At 30.7% G+C, this 23,697-nt stretch overlaps 1 protein-coding gene across 1 annotated transcript in view; it reads right to left on the bottom strand.

Moving 5' to 3' along the window:
- Nucleotides 1-6,544: 6,544 nt before the first annotated feature.
- LOC135130886 (protein big brother-like) overlaps nt 6,545-23,697 on the bottom strand; it is a 142,398-nt gene continuing 125,245 nt past the window's right edge. Inside the window, exon 5 of the mRNA XM_064058335.1 lies at nt 6,545-6,718. Within this exon, the coding sequence (XP_063914405.1) occupies nt 6,697-6,718 (22 nt within the window). The 3' untranslated portion in view covers nt 6,545-6,696. The remainder of the gene's footprint in view (nt 6,719-23,697) is intronic.

The raw sequence follows: 23,697 nt of genomic DNA, 5'->3' as shown, positions 1-23,697 counted from the left end.
GAAATTTTTAAAAATTGTGATATTTCAATGCACTGAATTAACTATCTAATTCTGGAAAAAAGGTTAAAGTTATCCAAGAAATGGGGCCGGAAGTGACTTCTGTCCCCGAAATCTACAAGAAAAAGTATTTGGTTAAATTTCAAAAATCGTCGAAAATGGGTCGAAATTTGCTAGTACCTACTTGCCAAATAACCTAGCTTCTAAGAAAAGAAAAGGCGGGTGGGCCAGGCTATAATTAGCCAAAATAAGACTCATTTTGGCAAATGACCCACTCTTCTAAGAAAAGGTACTAGCCCCGCCCACCCACCCTTTGTTTTCTTTGAAGAGTGGGTTATCTGCCAAAATCAGTATTATTTTAACAAATACTAGCCCCGCCCACCCACCCTTGCTTTCTTAGAGGATATGTCATTTGCAAAAATCAGTCTTATCGTAGTGAGTACTACTAGATCCTTCAGTTTTTCGATTTTTCAACTTTCGAATTTTTCAATTTCTCGCTTTTTAAATTTTCAATTTTTTGATCTGGGCAGGTGAAAAAAGTTTCGATTTTTTAATTTTACAATTTTGGCAGTTTTCCGATTTCTCAATAATTTGATTTTCAAAAATATCGAGAAAATAAATGGTTATTTTTTTAATTTTCGATTTTTGATTTTTTGTCACCTAATTTTTGGAAAGAAGTAAAAAGCAATTTTGATCGGCGATTTGCCATGTTTACCGAAACTTTAAAACATCTGAAAATTTTGTTTCTAATTTTCGATTTTTCAAAATTTCGGTTCGAATAAATTTGTTCTTTTAGTTAAAAAATCGAAAAATGACAAATCGTGAAAAGGAAAAATTGTAACTTGAGAACTTGAAAAATTAAAACAAAAGATTCAACAATTGTAAAGTTAAAACTTGAAAAATCAAAAGATTGGAATTAAAAACTGCAAAATTATCAAACAAATTATCAAATGAAATATTCAAAAGTTGAAAAATCTAAAAACTAAAAAAATGAAAACTTGAATTTCGAATTCGATTTTAAAAGATTTGTTTTTTTTCGATTTTTCAATATTTCAGTTTTTGATTTTCCGATTATACAGTTGTATACCTATTCTTTATTTTCTTGGAAGAATAGGTTATTTGTCAAAATGAGTCTTATCTTAGTGAGTACTACTCGATTTTTCAGTTTTTCGATTTTTCAACTTTTGAATTTTTCAATTTCTCGCTTTTTAAATTTTCAATTTTTTGATCTGTCTTTCGATTTTTGATTTCTCTGGGCAACTGAAGAAAAGTTTCGATTTTTTAATTTTACAATTTTGGAAGTTTTCCGATTTCTCAATAATCTGATTTTCAAAAATATCGAGAAAATAAATGTTTATTTTTTTTAATTTTCGATTTTTGATTTTTTGTCACCTAATTTTTGGAAAGAAGTAAAAAGCAATTTTGATCAGCGATTTGCCATGTTTACCGAAACTTTAAAACATCTGAAAATTTTGTTCCTAATTTGGGATTTTTCAAAATTTGGGTTCGAATAAATTTGTTCTTTTGGTTAAAAAATCGAAAAATCACAAATCGTGAAAAGGAAAAATTTTAACTTAAGAACTTGAAAAATTAAAAATCAAAAGATTAAAAATTTGTTAAGTTAAAATTTTGAAAAATCAAAAGATTGGAATGAAAAACTGCAAAATTGTCAAACAAATTAACAAATGAAATATTCAAAAGTTGAAACATCTAAAAACTAAAAAAAAATGAAAACTGGAATTTCGAATTCGATTTTACAAGAATTGTTTTTTTTTTTTATTTTTCGATATTTCAGTTTTTGATTTTCCGATTATACAGTTGTACAATTTTCCGATTTCTCATTTATCCGATTTTTCAGTTTGTCATTTTTACTTCCCGAGCGTAAGCAAAGGAAGTATTGTAATCGAGTCCGTCGGCCGACTCTCTACTTTTACGTTTTCTCGATCTTTCATGACCCCTAGAAGACGAAGAAATAGGTCTCCCATTTCCGTCTGTCTGTCCGTCTGTCCGTCCGTCTGTCCGTCTGTCCGTCTGTTGTCCCGGATTTTTATTAGACAGATAATCTCCGAAAGTACTCGACCGATTGTTGTGAAATTTTGTACTTATATTAAGAATATCATGTAGATGGTAAAACGCTAACCAAAATTTGTCTAATCATCCCCACTACTAATGCGATGACGTCACTTCAAAATTGTACATAGTAAATGGGTTTTCAATTGTATAAAATAACATAGTCCTACACATGTAGTTTACAACTCTGAATCGACTTTTCACCCGAAACGTCCAGATTTTTGGAAAAAAAATCAAAAGTATAAAACAACATTTTGAAATTTAATTTTTAATCTGCTAACCAGAATGCTTTGAAATGTTGCAGATGTTTTAAGGCTATAAAGAGCATCATAAATCTTTAGTCAAAAAATATTTGCTTATCCCCTCCAAAAACTTGATGGCGTCAGCGCAAAAGTTTGCCCAATAAATCATATCTAAAATGTACAAAATATGATGAGTCTGTACTTGTGATCTATCACTCCATTCATATTTTTTGGATTTGCATATACAGGGTGACTCAAAAAAATTAATGAATGCGTAAATATATTTTATTGATTTAATCAGGCACTACAAAACCGAATGCTCTGAAATCTTGCAGATGTTTTAAGGTCATAAAGAGCATAATAAATGTTTAGTCAAAATATATTTGCTTATCCCCTCCAAAAACTTGATGACGTCAGCTCGAAAGTTTGCCGAATAAATCATATCTAAAATGTACAAAATATGATGAGCCTGTACTTGTCATTTATCACTCCATTCATATTTTTTGGATTTGCATATACAGAGTGACTCAAAAAAATTAATGAATGCGTAAATATATTTTATTGATTTAATGAGGAACTACAAAACGGAATGCTCTGACATCTTGCAGATGTTTTAAGGTTATAAAGAGCATAATAAATGTTTAGTCAAAATATATTTGCTTATCCCCTCCAAAAACTTGATGACGTCAGCTCGAAAATTTGCCGAATAAATCATATCTAAACTGTACAAAATATGATCAGTCTGTACTTGTGATCTATCACTCCATTCATATTTTTTGGATTTGCATATACAGGTTGATTCAAGAAAATAAATGAAAGCGTAAATTTATTTTACTGATTTACTCAGGAACTACAAAACCGAATGCTTCGAAATCTTGCAGATGTTTTAAGGTCATAAAGAGCATAATAAATGTTTAGTCAAAATATATTTGCTTATCCCCTCCAAAAACTTGATGACGTCAGCTCGAAAGTTTGCCGAATAAATCATATCTAAAATGTACAAAATATGATGAGCCTGTACTTGTCATTTATCACTCCATTCATATTTTTTGGATTTGCATATACAGAGTGACTCAAAAAAATTAATGATTGCGTAAATTTATTTTATTGATTTAATCAAAAAGTACAAAACCGAATGCTTTGAAATCTTGCAGATGTTTTAAGGTTATAAAGAGCATAATAAATTTTTAGTCAAAATATATTTGGTTATCTTCTACAAAAAACTGATGACGTCAGCTCAAAAGTTTGCCGAATAAATCGTATCTAAAATGTACAAAATATGATGAGTCTGTACTTGTGATTTATCATTCCAATCATATTTTTGGATTTGCATATGCAGGGTGACTCAAAAAAATTAATGAAGGCGTGAATTTATTTTATCGATTTAATCAGGAATTACAAAACCGAATGCTTTGAAATCTTGGGAATATTTTAAAGTTATTATAAGCATGGTAAATTTTTGTTCAAAATGTATTTGTTCATCCCTCCTAAAAAAATTGATGACGTCACCCTTAAATTTTGCTGAATACATCCTATCTAAAATGCAAAAAATATGATGAGTTTGTACTTGTGATTTATCATTCCATTCATATTTTTTAGATTTTCTTAAGAGGTGGTTCAAAAAAATTAATGAAGTCAATTTATTTTATTGATTAAATTAAAGGCAACACTTATTATTAGTATTACACCCCAACCAACCCAATTTGGTAGACACAAAATTTGTTAAAGGAAAAACTCGGTTGAAACATAAGGGTAGCACGCTTATTTACATCGACTTTAAAACATTACAGACCTGCATTTGTTTTATGCGCTCACTTGGTTCCGCGAATGTGAAATAGACATGTTTATAATCAACCAATTGTGAATTTCACCGTCAAGAATTAAAATAAAACCCAATGTTTTATATAATAAGCGGAAGTCGAAGCAATAAAACCGATGGTCGTTTTGTTTACAGTTTCTCTGTTTGACTCTCACGTATGCTGTTACGCCTGTCATCTTAAATTAAGAATGTTTATACATACACGATTTTCAGTTACCTCTGATACGTATACGTGAGTAAATTGTTTCGTTATTTTATTGATTATTACAAATCAATATTCAAAACGACCCAATTCATTTTCCCGAAAATTTGAGAATATAATAATTTTATTCTTAGTATTACACTATATCTATCCCAACTGATATACGTGTCCTTGCAAAAATGTTGATGACGTCATCGCAATTTTTTTTTAAATTCCCACTACAAAAATGTAATGAGAAAAAAAACACAATAGGCATGCAGTCTTCAAGTTTCCGACAGCGAGGGAAGTACTCTCTAAACTCTTTAGACCAATTTTTTGATTTATTTTTTTTTTATTTTTAGCAAGTGCTAACCCCAGACACCCAGCCTCTATTTTCTTAGAAGAATAAGTCATCTGCCAAAATCAGTCTTATCTTGGCAAGTACTAGCCGCCCGCCCACCCTCCCTTATTTTTGAGAGAATATGTCATTTGCCAAAATCAGTCTCATACTTGCCAAGATAAGATTGATTTTGGCAGATGACCTACTTTTCTAAGAAAATAAAGGGTGGGTGGGCGGAGCTAGTACCTTTCCTTGAAGAGTAGGTTTTTTGTTAAAATGAGTCTTATTTTGGAAAATACTGGCCTGGCCCACCCGCCTTTTATATTCTTAGAGGGTAAGTTATTTGGCAAGTACTACCATAGTGTAAAATGTCATTTTTGAAAAAGTTGTCTAAAAATTCTGAAAAAATTCGGACACGTATATATATTCCGACGTGCAATATTTTCGGAAAATTCGGTGTGAAATTCAATTTTTTTGAAATTTTTAAAAATTGCGATATTTTAATGGACCATTCTGGAAAAACGATTTAAGTTATCGAAGAAATAAAGCCAGAAGTGACTTCTGCAGCCCAAAATCTACATGGAAGTATTTAGTTAAATTTCGAAAATCGTCGAGAATGGGTCGAAATTTGCATAAGGGAGGTAATACGAATACGTCATGGGAAATTTCAATTTTGGGAAATTCGCTGATCCCAACAACTCGCTATTCCGAACAAACTTTTCCCCAATTAATTCGGATTATCGAGGTTATACTGTATTTGATATTTTTAAAGGCAATTTATTGAATCGTAGACCAAGGAATAAAATTATAGATTATTATGTACAGCTTTAAATATTTAAGATATGTTATATAATCCTATACTGTTACATTGTAAGATTTTTGTTTCTACACCTGTCCCATTATTATAATTATTATTAAAATGTCGTATTTTTTCAGCTGTCCCGTAATTTGTTTACTACTTCTTACCTTCAGCCCGGTTTTATCTCCACGGAAGCCGATAAAGTCTTAATCAATTATCTGGCTTCCGGTGGGCCATTAGTGTGAGATTTATTCGTGACACTCGTCCCCAGAGGAAAGTGTCAAAGTTCGCATTCTCTCGTCGATCGTTAACTAAAAATAAGACCGGAAGGAAAAGAGTGACTTGTAGTCAAAACAAAGGCCGCCGAGATAACACCGTCCGGACATGTAATTTCGGGATTACCTCCTCCTCTTTCACTCCTCGTACAGCTGAGATCCCTCAAGGTGATGCCTTTTATTAACGCCGTTCTAATGCGACACTAATCCGGATATTTTTCCGTTTGATATTAGCTCTATTATGACGTTCGAAGAAGTGTTTTCAAACACGGACAAATGATAGGTGTCGGGCTATTATTAGAGCTTTAATGGGGTTTTTGTGCGATTGTGCGACTTCCACACCCGTTACGAGGAATTTCTATTCACAATTTGGATTTTTCAAGTTTTTGCACACAGCAAACGTAACAAACATTTTTGAAAAAACCATTACAAAATTTTCCCCTTTACCAAACCTCGTACCGCGCCCCGAAAACAATAAAAACGTTACGCTCCACCATAACAAAAATTAAATTTCGCACAGTTCGCTTCACCCCATTCTGCTTCAACGATTTTAAATTCTGGCGTTTAACGAAAAAGGCTGCAACCCTTTTGGGCTATTGTGTCGAAGCAATGTTTTGGAAAAATCACACCAATTTAATTATGTTCTTGGCGTCGCCACCCAAGAAGGGTTGTGACTGGTTCTACGTGACGTAATAATTCTCCTTGAAATTATTGCAGACACATGTGCGATAATTTTCGCCGATTTGGGGAAAAGGGTGCAATGAGCATTGTATTCCATCGAGACACAGTTTTTATTTTAATAGAGGGGTTTATATGGACAGGGCGCACATAATTCTGTGAAATCGGGTCGGATGGAACGGATTTATCGAGATATGTCGGGAAATCGGGAAACGGGGTTGGGGATCGTATACACAGAAATACACTAACATTTAAATTAATATCACAAGTAACGACGATGAGGGCTGGGGCGGGATTAGGTCATCCGACGCTCGCTCCTGAAACAAACAGAAAAATTAATGTGGGGCTTGTTTTAATCATTGTTGTTACAATATCAAATTTATAGAATGAAAATTAGATTGAAAAATGTTTGTCAACTTCTATAAACTAAAAGCCAGTGGGGTAAATTTTGTCTTTTTGTGTTAATATGTTTAAAATCGAAAATCTGTATAAGGAAATATCGCTTTTGTAATTAAGCGCCACCTCACAATTACAAAATCTATATTTCCTTGCAAAAATGTACCATTTTAACCATGTTTTAAGTCTCTCGTTGTGAAAAGATGGCTATGTACATTAAGAAAAAAATAACAAAATACATGCCCCACCCACCCACCCTATCTCAATTCTGATGATTTTTTTATTCGTCGTGAGCCAAGAGGGCGAAGCTTAACTGCAAAATCCTTATTTCTCCACAAGAAATTAACGTTTTTGAGTATCGTGTTGTTTAAAGAATACTAAAATTATATACATGTATTAAAAAAAAATAAAGCCAAAGTTTAGGCCCATACGCGCCTCAGATCTAGAGGCGGGGCTTAATTACAAGATCCATATTTGTCTATAATAATTTACTATTTTAAACGTGTTTTAAGGTTCTTGTTCTGAAAAGACGACTACCTAGGTATGTTACGAAAAAAAGTCAAAATGTAAGCCCCGCCCACCCACCCTGTCTCGATTCTGATGATTTTTTTTAATCGCCGAGAGCCAAAATAGCAGAATTTAACTGCAAAATCCCTATTTCTCTAGAAGAAACTATTATGTAAGACATGTTTTTGAGGTTCATGTATTCAAAAAATACCTACTATGTCTATTATGAAAAAATTAAAGCCAAATTCCATATTTCCCTTCAAAAATTTCCATTTTAAACATGTTTTAATTTTCTAAGAATAAAAAAAAATCACAATTGAGATGCGATGGGTGGGCGGGGTTTATATTTAGCCTTTTTTCTTATTATAATATAGTATTCCTTGAATACTTCGATACTCAAAAACATGTTTAAAATTTGTTGTGTTTGTTGATTTTTCCATTTTTCAGTTTTTGGATTTCTCACCTTTTTTTATTTCTCGATCTTTCGATTTCTCGACTTCTGACTTTCAAATTTTTGGGTTTTTCAATTTTTCGATTGTTAAAATTTTTTATTTTTCCATTTTTCAGTTTTTTGATTTTTCAGTTATTTGATTTTTCTAATTTTCAATTTGTCGAATTTTTATATTTTAGATTTTTCACGTTTTTCAAGCTTTGATTTCTAGAGCTTTTAATTTTCCGGCTTCTCGCTTTATGTTTTTCGGTTTTTCAATTTATGATTTTTAAAATTTTGATTTTCCAATTTTTCGATTTATCTTTCTTTTTTAGTTTAAATATTTCAATTTTGATTTTTCGATTTTGGACTATTTCTATTTCTCAATTTTTTGATTTTTCGGTTTCTCGATTTCTCGTTTTTTCAGTTTTTCACCATTTCATTTTAGGATTTTTCAATTTATCGATATTTCAAATTTTAGGTTTTTCGATTCCTTGATTTCTGTTTTTTTTTTTGTTTTTTGTTCTTCAAATTTTACATTTTCGATTTGTTCATTTTTCAATTATACGATTTTTTGATGTTTCGATTATCCGATTTTATTTTTTTTAAGATGTATTCCAGTTTTTCGATTTTTCGAATTTGAAAATTTTCGATTTCTGGATTTTTCAATTTTTCGTAATTTTCATTTTTCAATTTATGAAATTTTAGATTTTTTTGATGTTTCAACTCCTCGATTTTTCTATTTTTCTATTTAGGTTTTCGGTTTTTTGATTTTTCTATTTTTAAAATTTTTCCATTGTTCGTTTATTAAATTTTTCGATTTTGCAGTTTTTGGATTCTTCATTTTTTAGATATTTTTATTTTTGACATTTTTTTTGATATTTCAATTTCCCGATTTTTCCATTTTTCAGTTCTTTGATTATTCTAGTTTTCAATTTTTCGTATTTTTATATTACGGATTTTTCAAATTTTAATTTCTCGATTTTGCAGTTTTTCGATTCTTCAATTTTTAGATATTTTAATTTTTCATTTTTTTTTTCTTTTGGATATTTCGATTTCCCGACTTTTTCATTTTTCAGTTCTTTGATTGTTCTATTTTTTGAATTTTTATATTTTTTGACGTTTTGATTTCCCGATCTTTCGATTTTTCGACTTCTCGCGTTCAGATTTCTGGGTTGTTCAATTTATCGATTGGTAAAATTTCGATTTTTCAGTTTTCCGATTTTTCAATTCTTCCACCTTTGATTTTTCAATTTTTCGATTTCTAACTTTTTTTTTATCTCGAACTTTCGATTTCTCGACTTCTGACTTCCAGATTTTTTGGTTTTTCAATTTTTCTGTTGTTAAAGTTTTTTATTTGTCCATTTTTCAGTTTTTGATTTTTATATTTTTCAATTTGTCGAATTTTTATAACTCAAATTTTTCACTTTTTTGAGGTTTTAATTTCTTGAGCTTCTGATTTTCCCACTTCTCGCTTTAGTTTTTCAGTTTTTCAATTTTTGATTTTCCAATTTTTCAATTTATCTTTCTTTTTTAGTTTAAATATTTCAATTTTGATTTTTCGATTTTTGGGTTTCTCGATTTTCCGATCTTTTTTGAAGGTTTTCGATTTTTCAGTTTATCACCATTTCATTTTAGGATTTTTCAAGTTCTCGATATTTTAAATTTTAGGTTTTTCAATTCTTTGATTTCTCTTTTTTTTCGTTTTTTGTTCTTTAAATTTTATATTTTCGATTTGTTCATTTTTCAATTTTACGATTTTTTGTTGTTTCGATTTTCTTATTTAAAATTTTTGTATGTATTCCAGTTTTTCAATTTTTCAAATTTTGAAATTTTTGAGTTCTTGATTTTTCAATTTTTCGATATTTTCATTTTTCAATTTATGACATTTTCATTTTTCAATTTATGACATTTTAGATTTTTTTGATGTTACAACTCCTCGATTTTTCGATTTTTCTATATGGGTTATTCGGTTTTGAGTTTTTCTATTTTTAAAATTTTTCCATTTTTCGTGTACTAGATTTTTCGATTTTTCAATTTTTTTAATTTTTTGATTTTTCGAATATTCGACATCTCGCTTTCTCGATCTATTAATGATATGTCACCTTCGGGATTTTTCAATTTTGGGGGTTCTTAATTTTTCAATTATTTTAAATTTTTTAAATTTAAGATTTTTCGACTTTTCATTTTTTTAGTTATTCAATTTTTTTGATCTTTTGATTTCTCGATTCTTCATTTTTTAGATTTTGTAATTTTTGATTTTTTTTTTCTTTCGGATATTTCGATTTCCCGATTTTTCCTTTTTCCAGTTGTTTGACTGTTCTATTTTTCAATTTTTTGTATTTTTATATTTCGGATTTTTCACTTTTTTGACGTTTTGATTTCCCGATCTTTCGATTTTTCTATTCCTTGCTTTCAGATTTTTAGGTTTTTCAATTTTTCGTTTGTTAAAATTTTGATTTTTCAATTTTTAGACTTTTTGAATGCCTGTTTTTGAATTTCAGGTTTTTTGGTTTTTTGTTTGCTAAATTTTACATTTTCGATTTCTTCATGTCCAAATTTTATGACTTTTGTGTTGCTTCGATTTCCAGATTTTAATTTTTTTAAGATGTATTCCAATTTTTCTATTTTTCGAATTTTAAAATTATCAATTTCTGGATTTTTCAATTTTTCGTTATTTTTAATTTTAAATTTTTTAAATTTTATTTTTTTTTGATGTTTCGATTGCTCGAGTCTCCGATTTTTCAACTTTTCGGATTTCGATTTTACGGTTTTCCAATTTATTGATTTTAAATATTTTTGATTTTTCCATTTTTCAATTTTTCGAATTCACTTTTTTTTATTTCTCGATCTTTCGATTTCTCGACTTCTGACTTCCAGATTTTTTGGTTGAGACAGGGTGGGTGGGCGGGGTTTATATTTAGCCTTATTTCTTAATATAATATAGTATTCTTTGAATACTTCGATACTCAAAAACATGTATAAAATTTTTTGTCCAGAAATAAGTATTTTGCAATTAAGCTGAGCCCCCCTGGTTTACGGCGAATAAAAAAATCATTACAATTGAGACAGGGCGGGTGGCCGGGCTTACTTTTTGCCTTTTTGTTTTAGTATGTGCAGACTTCTTTTCACAACATGAAACTTAAAACATGTTTAAAATAGAAAATTTGTATAAGGAAATATCGATTTTATCATTGCAAAATATATGCCCCGCCCACCCTCCCTATCCCAATTCTGATGATTTTTCTTATTCGTTTAAGCCAAGGGGCGGAGCTTAATTGTAAATTCCTTATTTTTCTACGAGAAAGTACCATGTGAAATATGTTCTTAAGTCCTCGTGTTATACAAAAAAAAAACAAATGTATTATTTAAAAAAGAAAACCAAAAGAGAAGCCCCACCCATCCATGTCGATCTCTATCGTGATAAATTTTTCATTCGTGGTTAGAACGAGGGGCGGAGCGTAATTGCAAAATCGATATTTCCCTATACAAATTTACCATTTTCTAAGTTTTTTGTTGTGAAAAAAACAACTAATATTAAGAAAAAAACAGTACAAAATCGAAAAACTAGAAATCGAGAAATTGAAAAATCAACGGTGGAGAAATTGAAAAATCGGAAAATCGTAATATCCAGAAATTATATATAAACAATCGAAAATCGAGTGTTCAAAAAAATTAAAAATCGAAAAATTGAAAAACTGAAAAACCGAAATCCGAAAAGTTGAAAAATGGAAACAACACGCACGACATTTCAAAAAAATGTTAAATATAAAAAACCGAAACTGAAAATATCGAAAAATTGAAAAATTTTAGAATCGATAAACTGAGATGTCGAGAGATCGGAAATTCCAAATATCAGGAAGTTGAAAAATCGAATATTTGCAGAATCGAAAAACTAAATATTGATAAATTGAAAAATCAAAGTGGAAAAGTTGAAAAATCGGAAAATTGGAAGGTCGAATAAACATCAAAAGGTCGGGAAATCGAGAAACCTAAAAATTGAAAGATTGAAAAATTCAAAACTGACACATTTGAACTTAAAAAAACGATAATTCGAAAATCTAAAAATTGAAAAATCGAAATTTTAACAATCGAAAAATTGAAAACCTAAAAATCTGAAAGCGAGAAGTCGAAAAATCGAAAGATTGGGAAATCAAAATCTCAAAAAAATATAAAAATTCAAAAAAATTGAAAAATAGAACAATCAAAGAACTGAAAAATGGAAAAGTCGAGAAATCGAAATACTCAAAAGAAAAAAAAACCAAAAATTAAAAAAATACACAAAATGAAGAATTGAAAAACTGCAAAATCGAGAAAACAAAATTTAAAAATTTTTAAATAATAATTGAAAAATTGAAAATTCCCAAAATAGAAAAATCGGAAGATCGAGGAGTTGAAACATCAAAAAAATATAAAATTTCATCAATTGAAAATGAAAATATCGAAAAATTGATTCATCCAGAAATCGAAAATATTAACTGGAACACATCTTAAAAAATTAAAAATTGGAAAATCGAAACATGAAAAAATCGTAAAATTGAAAAATGAACAAATCGAAAATGTAAAATTTAGAGAACAAAAAACCAAAAGAAAACTGAAATCAAGGAATGGAAAAACCTAAAATTTAAAATATCGAGAAATTGAAAAATTCTAAAATGAAATGGTGAAAAACTGAAAATAAAGATCGGGAAATCGAGAAGTCGAAAAATCGAGAAATTGAGAAATCGAAATAGTCCAAAATCAAAAAATCAAAATTGAAATATTTAAACAAAAACAGGAAGATAAATTAAAAAATTGGAAAATCAAAAATTGAAAAACCGAAAAATCCAAAGCGAGAAGTCGGAAATGAAAAGCTGGAGAAATCAAAACCGCAAAAATGTGAAAAATCTAAAATAGAAAAATTCGACAAATTGAAAAATAGAAAAATCAAATTGAAAAATCGAAAAACTGAAAAATAGAAAAATCAAAAATTTAAACAATCGAAAAATTGAAAACCCAAAAAATCTGGAAGTCAGAAGTCGAGAAATCGAAAGATCGAGAAATAAAAAACGGTTAGAAATCGAAAAATTGAAAAATCAAAGGTGGAAAAATTGAAAAACCGAAAAATCTAAAGCGAGAAGTGGGAAAATTAGAAGCTCAAGAAATCAAAACCTCAAAAAAGTGAAAAATTTGAAATATAAAAATTCAACAATTTGAAATATAGAAAAAACACAAACTAAAAAATCGAAAAACTGAAAAATGGAAAAATCAAAAATTTTAACAATCGAAAAATTGAAAAACTAAAAAATCTGAAAGCGGGAAGTCGAAAAATCCAAAGATCGGGAAATCAAAGCGTCAAAAAAGTGAAAAATCCGTAATATAAAAATACGAAAATTTGAAAAATAGAACAATCAAAAAACTGAAAAACAGGAAAAATCGGGAAATCGAAATATCCGAACGAAAAAAAAAATCAAAAATTAAAATATCTAAAAAATGAAGAATCGAAAAACCGCAAAAGAAAGAGAAATCAAAAGATCAAAAAAATTGAATAACTAAAAAACTGAAAAGTCGAAAAACTGGAATTAAAAAAATTTAAAATAATTGAAAAATGAAAAAGTTCCAAAATAGAAAAATCGAAAGATCGAGGAGCTGAACAAATCAACAAAATTCAAAATTGAAAAATGAAAATATCGCAAAAATTGAAAAATCCAGAACTCAAAAATTTCAAAATTTGAAAAACTGGAATAGGTACATCTTAAAAAATTTTAAATCAGATAATCGAAACATCAAAAAATCGTAAAATTGAAAAATGAACAAATCGAAAATGTAGAATTTAAAGAACAAAAAAACAAAAAAAAACAGAAATTGAGGAATCGAAAACCTAAAATTTAAAATACCTATCGAGAAATTGAAAAATCCTAAAATGAAATGCTGATAAACTGAAAAATCGAAAATGAAAGATAAAAATCAAAAATCGAAAAACCGAAAAATCTAAAGCGAGAAGTTGGATAATCAGAAGCTCGAGAAATCAAAACCTCAAAAAAATTCAACAAATTGAAAAATTGAAAAATCAAAGAACTGAAAAATCTAAAAATTGAAAAATGGAAAAATTAAAAAAATTTAATATCGATAAATTCGAAAACCGAAAAATCGGAATCAGAAAAGTTGACAAATCGGAAACTCGAGCAATCGAAACATCAAAAAAAATAAAATTCAATAAGTTGAAAATTAAAAATAACGAAAAATTTAAAAATACAGCAATTAATATTTTTAAAACTCAAAAAATAGAAAAACTGGAAATCATCTTAAAAAAATTAAAATAGGGAAATCGAAGCATCAAAAAGTCATAAAATTTGGACATGGAGAAATCTAAAATATATACATAATTTAGAAAACAAAAAACTAAAAAAGTCTGAAATCAGGGATTCGAAAATTCTAAAAATGAAAAATTAAGAACCCCCAAAATTGAAAAATCCCGAAAGTGACATATCATAGATCGAGAAATCGAGAAGTCGAATATTCGAAAAAACGAAAAATGGAAAAACTGAAAAATCGAAAAATTTAATAAACGAAAAATGGAAGAATTTTAAAAATAGAAAAATTAAAAACCGAAAAACCCAAATAGAAAAATCGAGAGATCGAGGAGTTGAAACATTAAAAAATCTAAAATTTCATAAATTGAAAAATTAAAATATGGAAAAATTGAAAAATTCAGAACTCAAAAATTTCAAAATTTGGAAAATTGAAAAACTGGAATACATCTTAAAGAATTTAAAATAAAAAAATCGAAACATCAAAAAATCGTAAAATTGAAAGAACAAAAAACCAAAAAAAAGACGGAAATCAAGGAATTGAAAAACCTAAAATTTAAAACATCGAGAAATTGAAAAATACTAAAATGAAATGGTGAAAAATGAAAAATCGAAAACCAAAAAAAGATCGAGAAATTGAGAATTCGAAAAATTGAAAAATTAAGAAATCGAAAAATCTAAAGCGAGAATTCGGAAAATCAGAGGCTCGAGAAATCAAAACCTCAAAAAAGTGAAAAATCTGAAATATAAAAATTGTACAAATTGAAAATAAGAAAAATCAAATAACTGAAAAATCTAAAAACTGAAAAACGGAAAAACCAAAAATTTTTACATTCGAAAAACTGAAAAACCAAAAAATCTGGAAGTCAGAAGTCGAGAAATCGAAAGATCGAGAAATCAAAAAAGGTTAGAAATCGAAAAATTGAAAAATGGAAAAATAAAAAATTTTTAAAATCGAAAAATTGGAAAACCGAAAAATCGAAATCGGAAAAGTTGAAAAATCGGAAGCTCGGGCAACCGAAACATCAAAAAAAATTAAAATTAAAAAAATTGAAAATTAAAAATAACAAAAAATTGAAAAAAGTGAAAACAAAACAAAAAATCATAAAATTTGGACATGGAGAAATCGAAAATGTACAATTTAGAAAACAAAAAACCAAAAAAGTCTGAAATCAGGGATTCGAAAAATCTAAGAATTGAATCGAAATTTCAACAATCAACTAGAAAAAAGCTAGAAGTCGAAAAATCGAAAGATCGGGAAATCAAAACCTCAAAAAAAAAGAAAAATCCGAAATACAAAAATACGAAAAATTGAACCATCAAAGAACTGAAAAATGGAAAACTTGGGAGCTCGAAATATCCAAAAGAAAAAAAAAACAAAAATTAATAGATCTAAAAAATGAAGAATCGAAAAACTGCAAAATCGAGAAATTAAAAGATCAAAAAAATTGAATAACTAAAAAACTAAAAAATTAAAAAGTCCCAAAATTGAAAAATCCCGAAAGTGACACATCATTAAAATATCGAGAAATAAAGAAGTCGAATATTCGAAAAATCGAAAAATTGAAAATTGTAACATTTAAACTTAAAAAAGCAATAAATCGAAAAACAGAAAAACTGAAAAATAGAAATATTAAAAACCGAAAAACCTGAATAGAAAAATCGAAAGATCGAGGAGTTGAAATATCCAAAAAATCTAAAATTTTATAAATTCATAAATAAAAATATCGAAAAATTGAAAAATCTAGAAACCAAAAATTTTAAATTTCGAAAAATCGATAAAATTGAAAAACGAACAAATCGAAAATGTAAAATTTAAAGAACAAAAAACCAAAAAAAAAACAGAAATCAAGGAATCGATAAACCTAAAATTTAAAATACCGAGAAATTGAAAAATCTTAAAATGAAATGGTGAAAAACTGAAAAATCGAAAACCTTCAAAAAAAGATCGGGAAATCGAGAAGCCGAAAAATGGAAAAATTGAGAAATCGAAAAATCAAAATTGAAATATTTAAACAAAAAAAAAAAAATCAAAAATTTTAACAATCGAAAAATTGAGAACCCAAAAAATCTGGAAGTCAGAAGTCGAGAAATCGAAATATCGAGAAATAAAAAAAGTTTGAAATCGAAAAATTGAAAAATTTGAAAATGGAAAAATAAAAAATTTTTAAAATCGATAAATTGGAAAACCGAAAAACCGAAATCCGTAAAGTTGAAAAATCGGAAGCTCAAGCAATCGAAATATCAAAAAATTAAATACTCCTAATTGAAAATTAAAAATAACGAAAAATTGAAAAATCCAGAAATTAATAACTTTTGAATTCGAAAAATAAAAATACATACTGTATTACATCTTAAAAAATTTAAAATCGGGAAATCGAAGCATTAAGAAAGTCATAAAATTTGGACATGGCGAAATTGAAAAATCCCAAAATGAAATGTTGAAAAATTGAAAAATCGGAAAACTTCAAAAAGTCAGGAAATCGAGAAATCCAAAAGTGGAAAAATTGAGAAATCGAAATAGCCCAAAATTGTATAGTCGAAAATTAAAAATTGATACATTTTAATTAAAAAAACTGATACTTCGAAAAACATCCAAATCTCGAAAAATCAAAACCTCAAAAAAGTGAAAAATCTGAAATATAAAAATTGAAAAAATCGAAAAATTGAAAAATCCAAGAACTGAGCAGTCGAAAAATCGAAAAATCTAAATATCCAAAATTTAAAAAATCGAAAAATTAAAGTACTGCAAAATCGAGAAATCAAAAGATCAAAAAAATTGGATAACTAAAAAACTGAACAGTTGAAAAATCTGGAATTTAAAAAAATTAAAATAATTGAAAAATTAAAAAGTCTTCTTATTACTTACAAACCAATTAGAATTGGGATAACTAATTTGATAATCATCACTTACAAAGTTGTTAGATCTGTTGAATTTGAATATTGCTAGCATCAGCCCTCGTTACATTGAAAATATTTTTATGCGAATCCCTCTCCCCCCAGGGTTGCCAAACGAGCTCTAAATAATTATTCCCGACATCTGTTTACAAGTTAATACACGTCACAGCCTCTCGCCGAAAAGCGCAACGAATCCGACCCGAAATGCAAATCGGGCCTTCGTCCCCTTCATTTTTTCGCAGCGACGACATTCTCGGAAACAAATCTATTTCGTGCCGTTATCATCCCATCGGCAAACATGATCTCGAATTTTTCGTTTTGTCACATGGTACATTTAGCCCTTGTCAGGCCAGGTAGAATCACCACGGACGCCCTTTGAAACGCGTCCTTTATGCTACTGTATTCGCTAAGTACTGACACTTTCACAATGTTGAAAGGTTTTTTAAACGACCAGCTGGGTCGTGCTGGAGCAGAGCATGGGACGGCGAGGGCTCTTGGCATGGTCGGATGGGACTGAAATTGATATGTTTAAAGTTGTCCGAATCCTTGAATGGAAGGGCGATATTTTAAATCGTCCGACAAAAGCGAATTTACTATTAAGAAGTTGTGTTGAATGCAAACAGAAATTGACACTGTTTGGGACTTTTTTCGAGAATTTGCCGGGTTGGAAGAGGGTGACTCGGGATTACCTAATGCAGGTAACTGGACGATAAAGTGAGATGTTATTAAGCTGTTTAAAGTGACAGAAGCGGATGCGGGGTTTTGGAGAAAGCTGAGATGTTGAGAAGGTAAAGTTGGACAAAAAATTGAAGGACTCGAGTTACAAGGAATCAAAATGACAATGTTTAAGAACAACTTTACAGATTTTTATGCTGTTACATCAGCTCAAAATTTGAGATTTCCCATTTATTGTGTAACTGATTGTGTAATAATTTCTAAACCGCAATAATAAATACCCAGAAATTTTTAATTATTACTAAGAGTCACTAATATATGAAACAAATAACACAGGCTTTATGGTTACACCTTGATGTGACTCACTAATAGCTGTCAAATTTATTGACGACTTTTTTAAATATTTTTAATAATAAGTGTTAAGACTGATAAAACACGAAAAGGAGATTTCGATAAAAAAAAATACAATAACGAGATATTATTATCGGTAACACCGATGTACTCAGTACTGTGTTTTCCAAGGACGCAATTATGGTTTATTGTTAGTGTATAATTATTAAAGTTCGATTGTTTACTTTCATGCGAAGGTGCTTCAGGCAAGATTGTATTTGTGGAAAAACCAACCTACCTGGGTGCAGTGGCGGAGGTTCTAAGTAGGTGTTAATAGTTGGAAAAATAAAGCTAATTAAAATTTGCTTAACCCACAGTTTGCAAAAAACACAAAAGCAAACAAAATTTGCTGCTTTTTTGGGACATTGAACCTGATTTCTTTACAAAGAGTAGTGAAAAATGTAGTACCAAAAAACTTTTTTGTAACACAATATAATACCAATAATAATCTTTATTTACGGAGGATTCCTTTTACATTATTATTATGTTAGCAAAGTACTACCCCTGCCACCCACCCTTTATTTTCTCAGAGCGTAGTACTTGCTGAGATAAGTCTTATTTTGGCAGATGACATATCCTCTAAGAAAATAGGGGTGGGTGGGTGGGACTAGTACTTGTTAAGATAAGACTGATTTTAGCCCTTTTAAACTTGTAAAAAAGATTTAGCAATTTAACTCGTTACTATGGAAATTTGCAATTTAACACCTTTAAATTTCACACAGGATCATGTCATTTGCCAAAATACGTCTTATCTTAGCAAGTAATAGCCCTACCCACCCGCCCCCTATTCTATCAGAAGGTATGTTATTTGCCAAAATAAGTCTTATCTTAGCAAGCACTAGCCCCGCCCACCCGCCCTCTATTTTCTCAGACGATATGTCATTTGCCAAAATGCTAGTACTTGCTAAGATAAAACTGATTTTGGCAATTGACATAATCCTCTGAAAAACTAAGGGGTGGGTGGGCGGGCCTAGTACTTGCTAAGATAAAACTGATTTTGGCAAATGCCATTCCCTATAAGAAAATAGAGGGTGGGTGGGCGGGGCTAGTACTTGCTAAGATAAGACTGATTTTAACCCTATTAAAATTGAAAAAATGATTTAGCAATTGAACTGCTTACTATGGAAATTTGCAAATTAACACTTTTAAATTTCACACAGAATATGTCATTTGCCAAAATAAGTTTTATCTTAGCAAGTACTAGCCCCGCCCACCCGCCCCCTGTTCTATCAGAAGGTATGTTATTTGCCAAAATAAGTTTTATCTTAGCAAGCACTAGCCCCGCCCACCCGCCCCCTATTTTCTCAGACGATATGTCATTTGCCAAAATGCTAATATTTGCTAAGATAAGACTGATTTTGGCAAATGACAATCCTCTGAAAAACTAAGAGGTGGGTGGGCGGACCTAGTACTTGCTAAGATAAAACTAATTTTGGCAAATGCCATTTCCTCTAAGAAAATAGAGGGTGGGTGGGCGGGGCTAGTACTTGCTAAGATAAGACTGATTTTGGCAAATGACATAAACCCCGAGAAATTAGGTTGCGGGTGGGCGAGGCTATTACTTGTTAAGACAAGACTGATTTTGACCCTATTAAAATTGAAAAAATGATTTAGCAATTGAACTGCTTACTATGGAAATTTGCAATTTAACACTTTTAAATTTCACACAGGATGTGTCATTTGCCAAAATAAGTCTAATCTTAGCAAGTACTAGCCCCGCCCACCAGCCCCCTATTTTCCCAGACGATCTGTCATTTGCCAAAATGCTAATATTTGCTAAGATAAGATTGATTTTGGCAAATGACATAATCCTCTGAAAAACTAAGGGGTGGGTGGGCGGGCCTAGTACTTGCTAAGATAACGCTGATTTTGGCAAATGACATAAACCCCGAGAAATTAGGGGGCGGGTGGGTGGGGTTATCACCTGTTAAGATAAGACTGATTTTGACCCTATTAAAATTGAAAAAATGATTTAGCAATTTAACTGCTTATTATGGAAATTTGCAATTTAACACTTTTAAATTTCACACAGGATATGTCATTTGCCAAAATAAGTTTTATTTTAGCAAGTACTAGCCCCGCCCACCCGCCCCCTGTTCTATCAGAAGGTATGTTATTTGCCAAAATAAGTCTTTTCTTAGCAAGCACTAGGCCCGCCCACCCGCCCCCTATTTTCTGAGACGATATGTCATTTGGCAAAAAGCTAATATTTGCTAAGATAAGACTGATTTTGGCAAATGACATAATCCTCTGAAAAACTAAGGGTTGGGCGGGCGCGCCTAGTACTTGCTAAGATAAAACTGATTTTGGCAAATGACATAAACCCCGAGAAATTAGGGGGCGAGTGGGCGGGGCTATCACTTGTTAAGATAAGACTGATTTTGACCCTATTAAACTTGTAAAAATGATTTAGCAATTTAACTGCTTACTATGGAAATTTGCAATTTAACACTTTTAAATTGCACACAGAATATGTCATTTGCCAAAATAGATTTTATTTTAGCAAGTACTAGCCCCGCCCGCTCGCCCCGTATTCTATCAGAAGGTATGTTATTTACCAAAATAATTATTTTCTTAGCAAGCACTAACCCCGCCCACCCGCCCCCTATTCTCTCAGACGATATGTCATTTGCCAGAATGCTAATATTTGCTAAGACGAGACTGGTTTTGGCAAATGACATAAACCCCGAGAAATTAGGGGGCGGGTGGACGGGGCTATCATTTGTTAAGATAAGACTGATTTTGATCCTATTAAAATTGAAAAAATGATTTAGGAATTTAACTGCTTACTATGGAAATTTGCAATTTAACACTTTTAAATTTCACACAGGATATGTCATTTGCCAAAATAAGTCTTATCCTAGCAAGTACTAGCCCCGCCCACCCTTTCCACTATTCTATCAGAAGGTATGTTATTTGCCAAAATAATTATTTTCTTAGCAAGCACTAGCCCCGCCCACCCGCCTCCTATTTTCTCAGACGATATGCCATTTGTCAAAATGCTAATATTTGCTAAGATAAGACTGATTTTGGCAAATGACATAATCTTCTGAAAAAATAAGTTCCTAGTTAAGATAAGTCTGATTTTGACGCTATTAAAATTGAAAAAATGATTTAGCAATTGAACTGTTTACTATGGAAATTTGCAATTTAACACTTTTAAATTTCACACAGAATATGTCATTTGCCAAACTAAGTTTCATTTTATTCTATCAGAAGATATGTTATTTGCCAAAATAAGTCTTATCTTAGCAAGCACTAGCCCCGCCCACCCGCCCCCTATTTTCTCAGACGATATGTCATTTGCTAAGAAAAGACTGATTTTGGCAAATGACATAATCCTCTGAAAAACTAATGGGTGGGTGGGCGTTCCTAGTACTTGCTAAGATAAAACAGATTTTGGCAAATGCTATACCCTCTTAATAGGGGTAAAATCAATTTTATCTTAACAAATACTAATTGCAAAATCGATATTTCCTAATACAAAATTTCCATTTTAAACATGTTTTATGTTTCATGTTATGAAAAGAAGCCTACACATATTAAAACAAAAAGGCAAAATGTAAGCCCGCCCACCCCCCCTGTCTCAATTGTAATGATTTTTCTTATTCACTGTTCAGCAAGGGGGCGGAGCTTAACTGCAAAATCCTTATCTCTCCACGAGAAATTAAAAACATGTTTTTGAGTATCGTGTTGTTCAAAGAATACTGTGTATATTAAGAAAAAAGGGCAAAATATAAACCCAGCCCACCCACCCCATCGCAATTGTGATGATTTTTTTATTTATTAGAAATTTAAAACACATTCAAAATGTAAACTTTTGTAAGGAAATATGGATATTGTCCTTAAGGCTGCCAACGAATGAAAACTTCATTACTATTTAGATTAGGGCAGGTATGGGTGGGGCTTTAATTTTTTCTTAATATACTTAGTATTCTTAGAATACACGATATTCAAAAACATGTCTTTTACGGTAATTTCTTGTAGAGAAATAATAATGATTTTGCAACTAAATTCTGCTAATTTGTCTCCCGACGTTTAAAAAAAATCAATACAATTGCGATAGGGCGGGTGGGCGGGGCTTATATTTTGCCTTGTTTCTTAATATATGTAGTCATATTTTCAGAACAGAAAACTTAAAATGTGTTTCAAATGGTAATTTCTTGTAGATAAATATGGATCTTACAATTAAGCCTCGCTCCTTGATCTGGTAACTAATGAAAAATTTATCACGATTGAGAATTGAAATCGGGGCGGGTATGGGTGGGGCCTAATCTTTGGCTTTATTGTTTGCTTAATACACATAGTATTCTTTGAATGACACGATACTCAAAAACATGTTTTTAATTTCTCGTAGAGAAATAAGAATTTTGCAGTTAAACTCGGCCTGCTTGGCTCACGACGAATAAAAAAATCATCACAATTGAGATAGGGCGGGTGGGCGGGGCTACATTTTGCCTCTTTCTCTAACTATGTGTAGACTTATTTTGACAACAAGAAACTTAAAACATGTCTAAAGTGGTAAAAAACAAGAGAGAAGAAACGAAAGAAACGAAGTAGAAAAGAGAATATGGGATGAAGAGGAAATTCAAAGGTACAGAAATAGACTAGAAAAAAGAAATTCGAAGTAAAAGAAGATATAGAAGCTATGATGGTGGAACTGAGCAACCTAATTGTAAAAGCTACGGAAAAAAGAAAGATATACATATGGCAAGGGAGGGATAATGGATGGAACGGAGAATGTAGTGAGTTGAAGAGAAAAGCAAGTAAAAAATTAAGAAAATGGAAGAATAACAAGGGAAGGAAAGAAGAGTACCTAAAAGCAAGAGAGAATTATAGGAGAAAATGGGAAGAAAGAAAAAGAGAAAAACGAGAAGAAGAAGACAAGACAATAAAGTCCCTGAAAACAGAAGAGCAAGTATGGAGATATATAAACAAGGAACGGAGAAGGAAGACTGAAATCAGCGGGAAAATCAAAATACATGAATGGAAAACACACTTTATGGAATTATTGGGAGCTTGTGAAGAAAAATGCTGCAAAATAAATAAAGGAATCACAACGATGGAAGAAATGTGGAGAGGTTCGGAAATAACAAAAGATGAAATAGGAAGACAGATTGAAAGACTGAAAAAAGGAAAGGACCAGGAGGGGATGGAATCCAGAACGAAGCGTGGATGTTCGGGACAGAAGGAGTGAAAGACAGGATATGGGAAGTGGTAGATGGAGTTTGGAAGGGAAAAGGGTTTCCTCAGCAATGGAGAAAATGTATAATAATCCCATTATTTAAAAACGGGCTGAAAAGTTATGTGAAGAACTACCAAGGGATCACCTTGCTCAATACGGCGTACAAGATATACGCAATGATACTAGATTGAGAAATATCATCGTAATAACGAAAGGAGATGAAAGCAAGGGGTATGTTACCAGACGGTCAGGCAGGGTTTAGGAAAGGAATAGGTACTATGGACAATGTGTACATCCTGTGGCATTTAGTGGGAAGAGAAATAAGGAAAGAGGGTGGACGAATGTATCCATTGTTCATAGATTTCAAAGCAGCGTTTGATAGTGTGAATAGAGAGAAAATGTGCATACGAAAATGGAAGAAATATATGAAAAAACAGTAAGGTGAGAGTGAATGGTATAGAGAGCGAGAGTTTTTATACAAATAGAGGAGTGAGACAGGAATGCCCACTCAGCCCCGCATTGTTT

This window comes from Zophobas morio, unplaced genomic scaffold, assembly GCF_036711695.1.
Source record: "Zophobas morio isolate AGI-343-1 ecotype UQ-CSIRO unplaced genomic scaffold, CSIRO_AGI_Zmor_V1 ptg000018l, whole genome shotgun sequence".
NCBI lineage: Eukaryota > Metazoa > Arthropoda > Insecta > Coleoptera > Tenebrionidae > Zophobas > Zophobas morio.
Note: the sequence above shows the minus strand (reverse complement) of the source record. Positions and strands in the feature narration are given on the sequence as shown.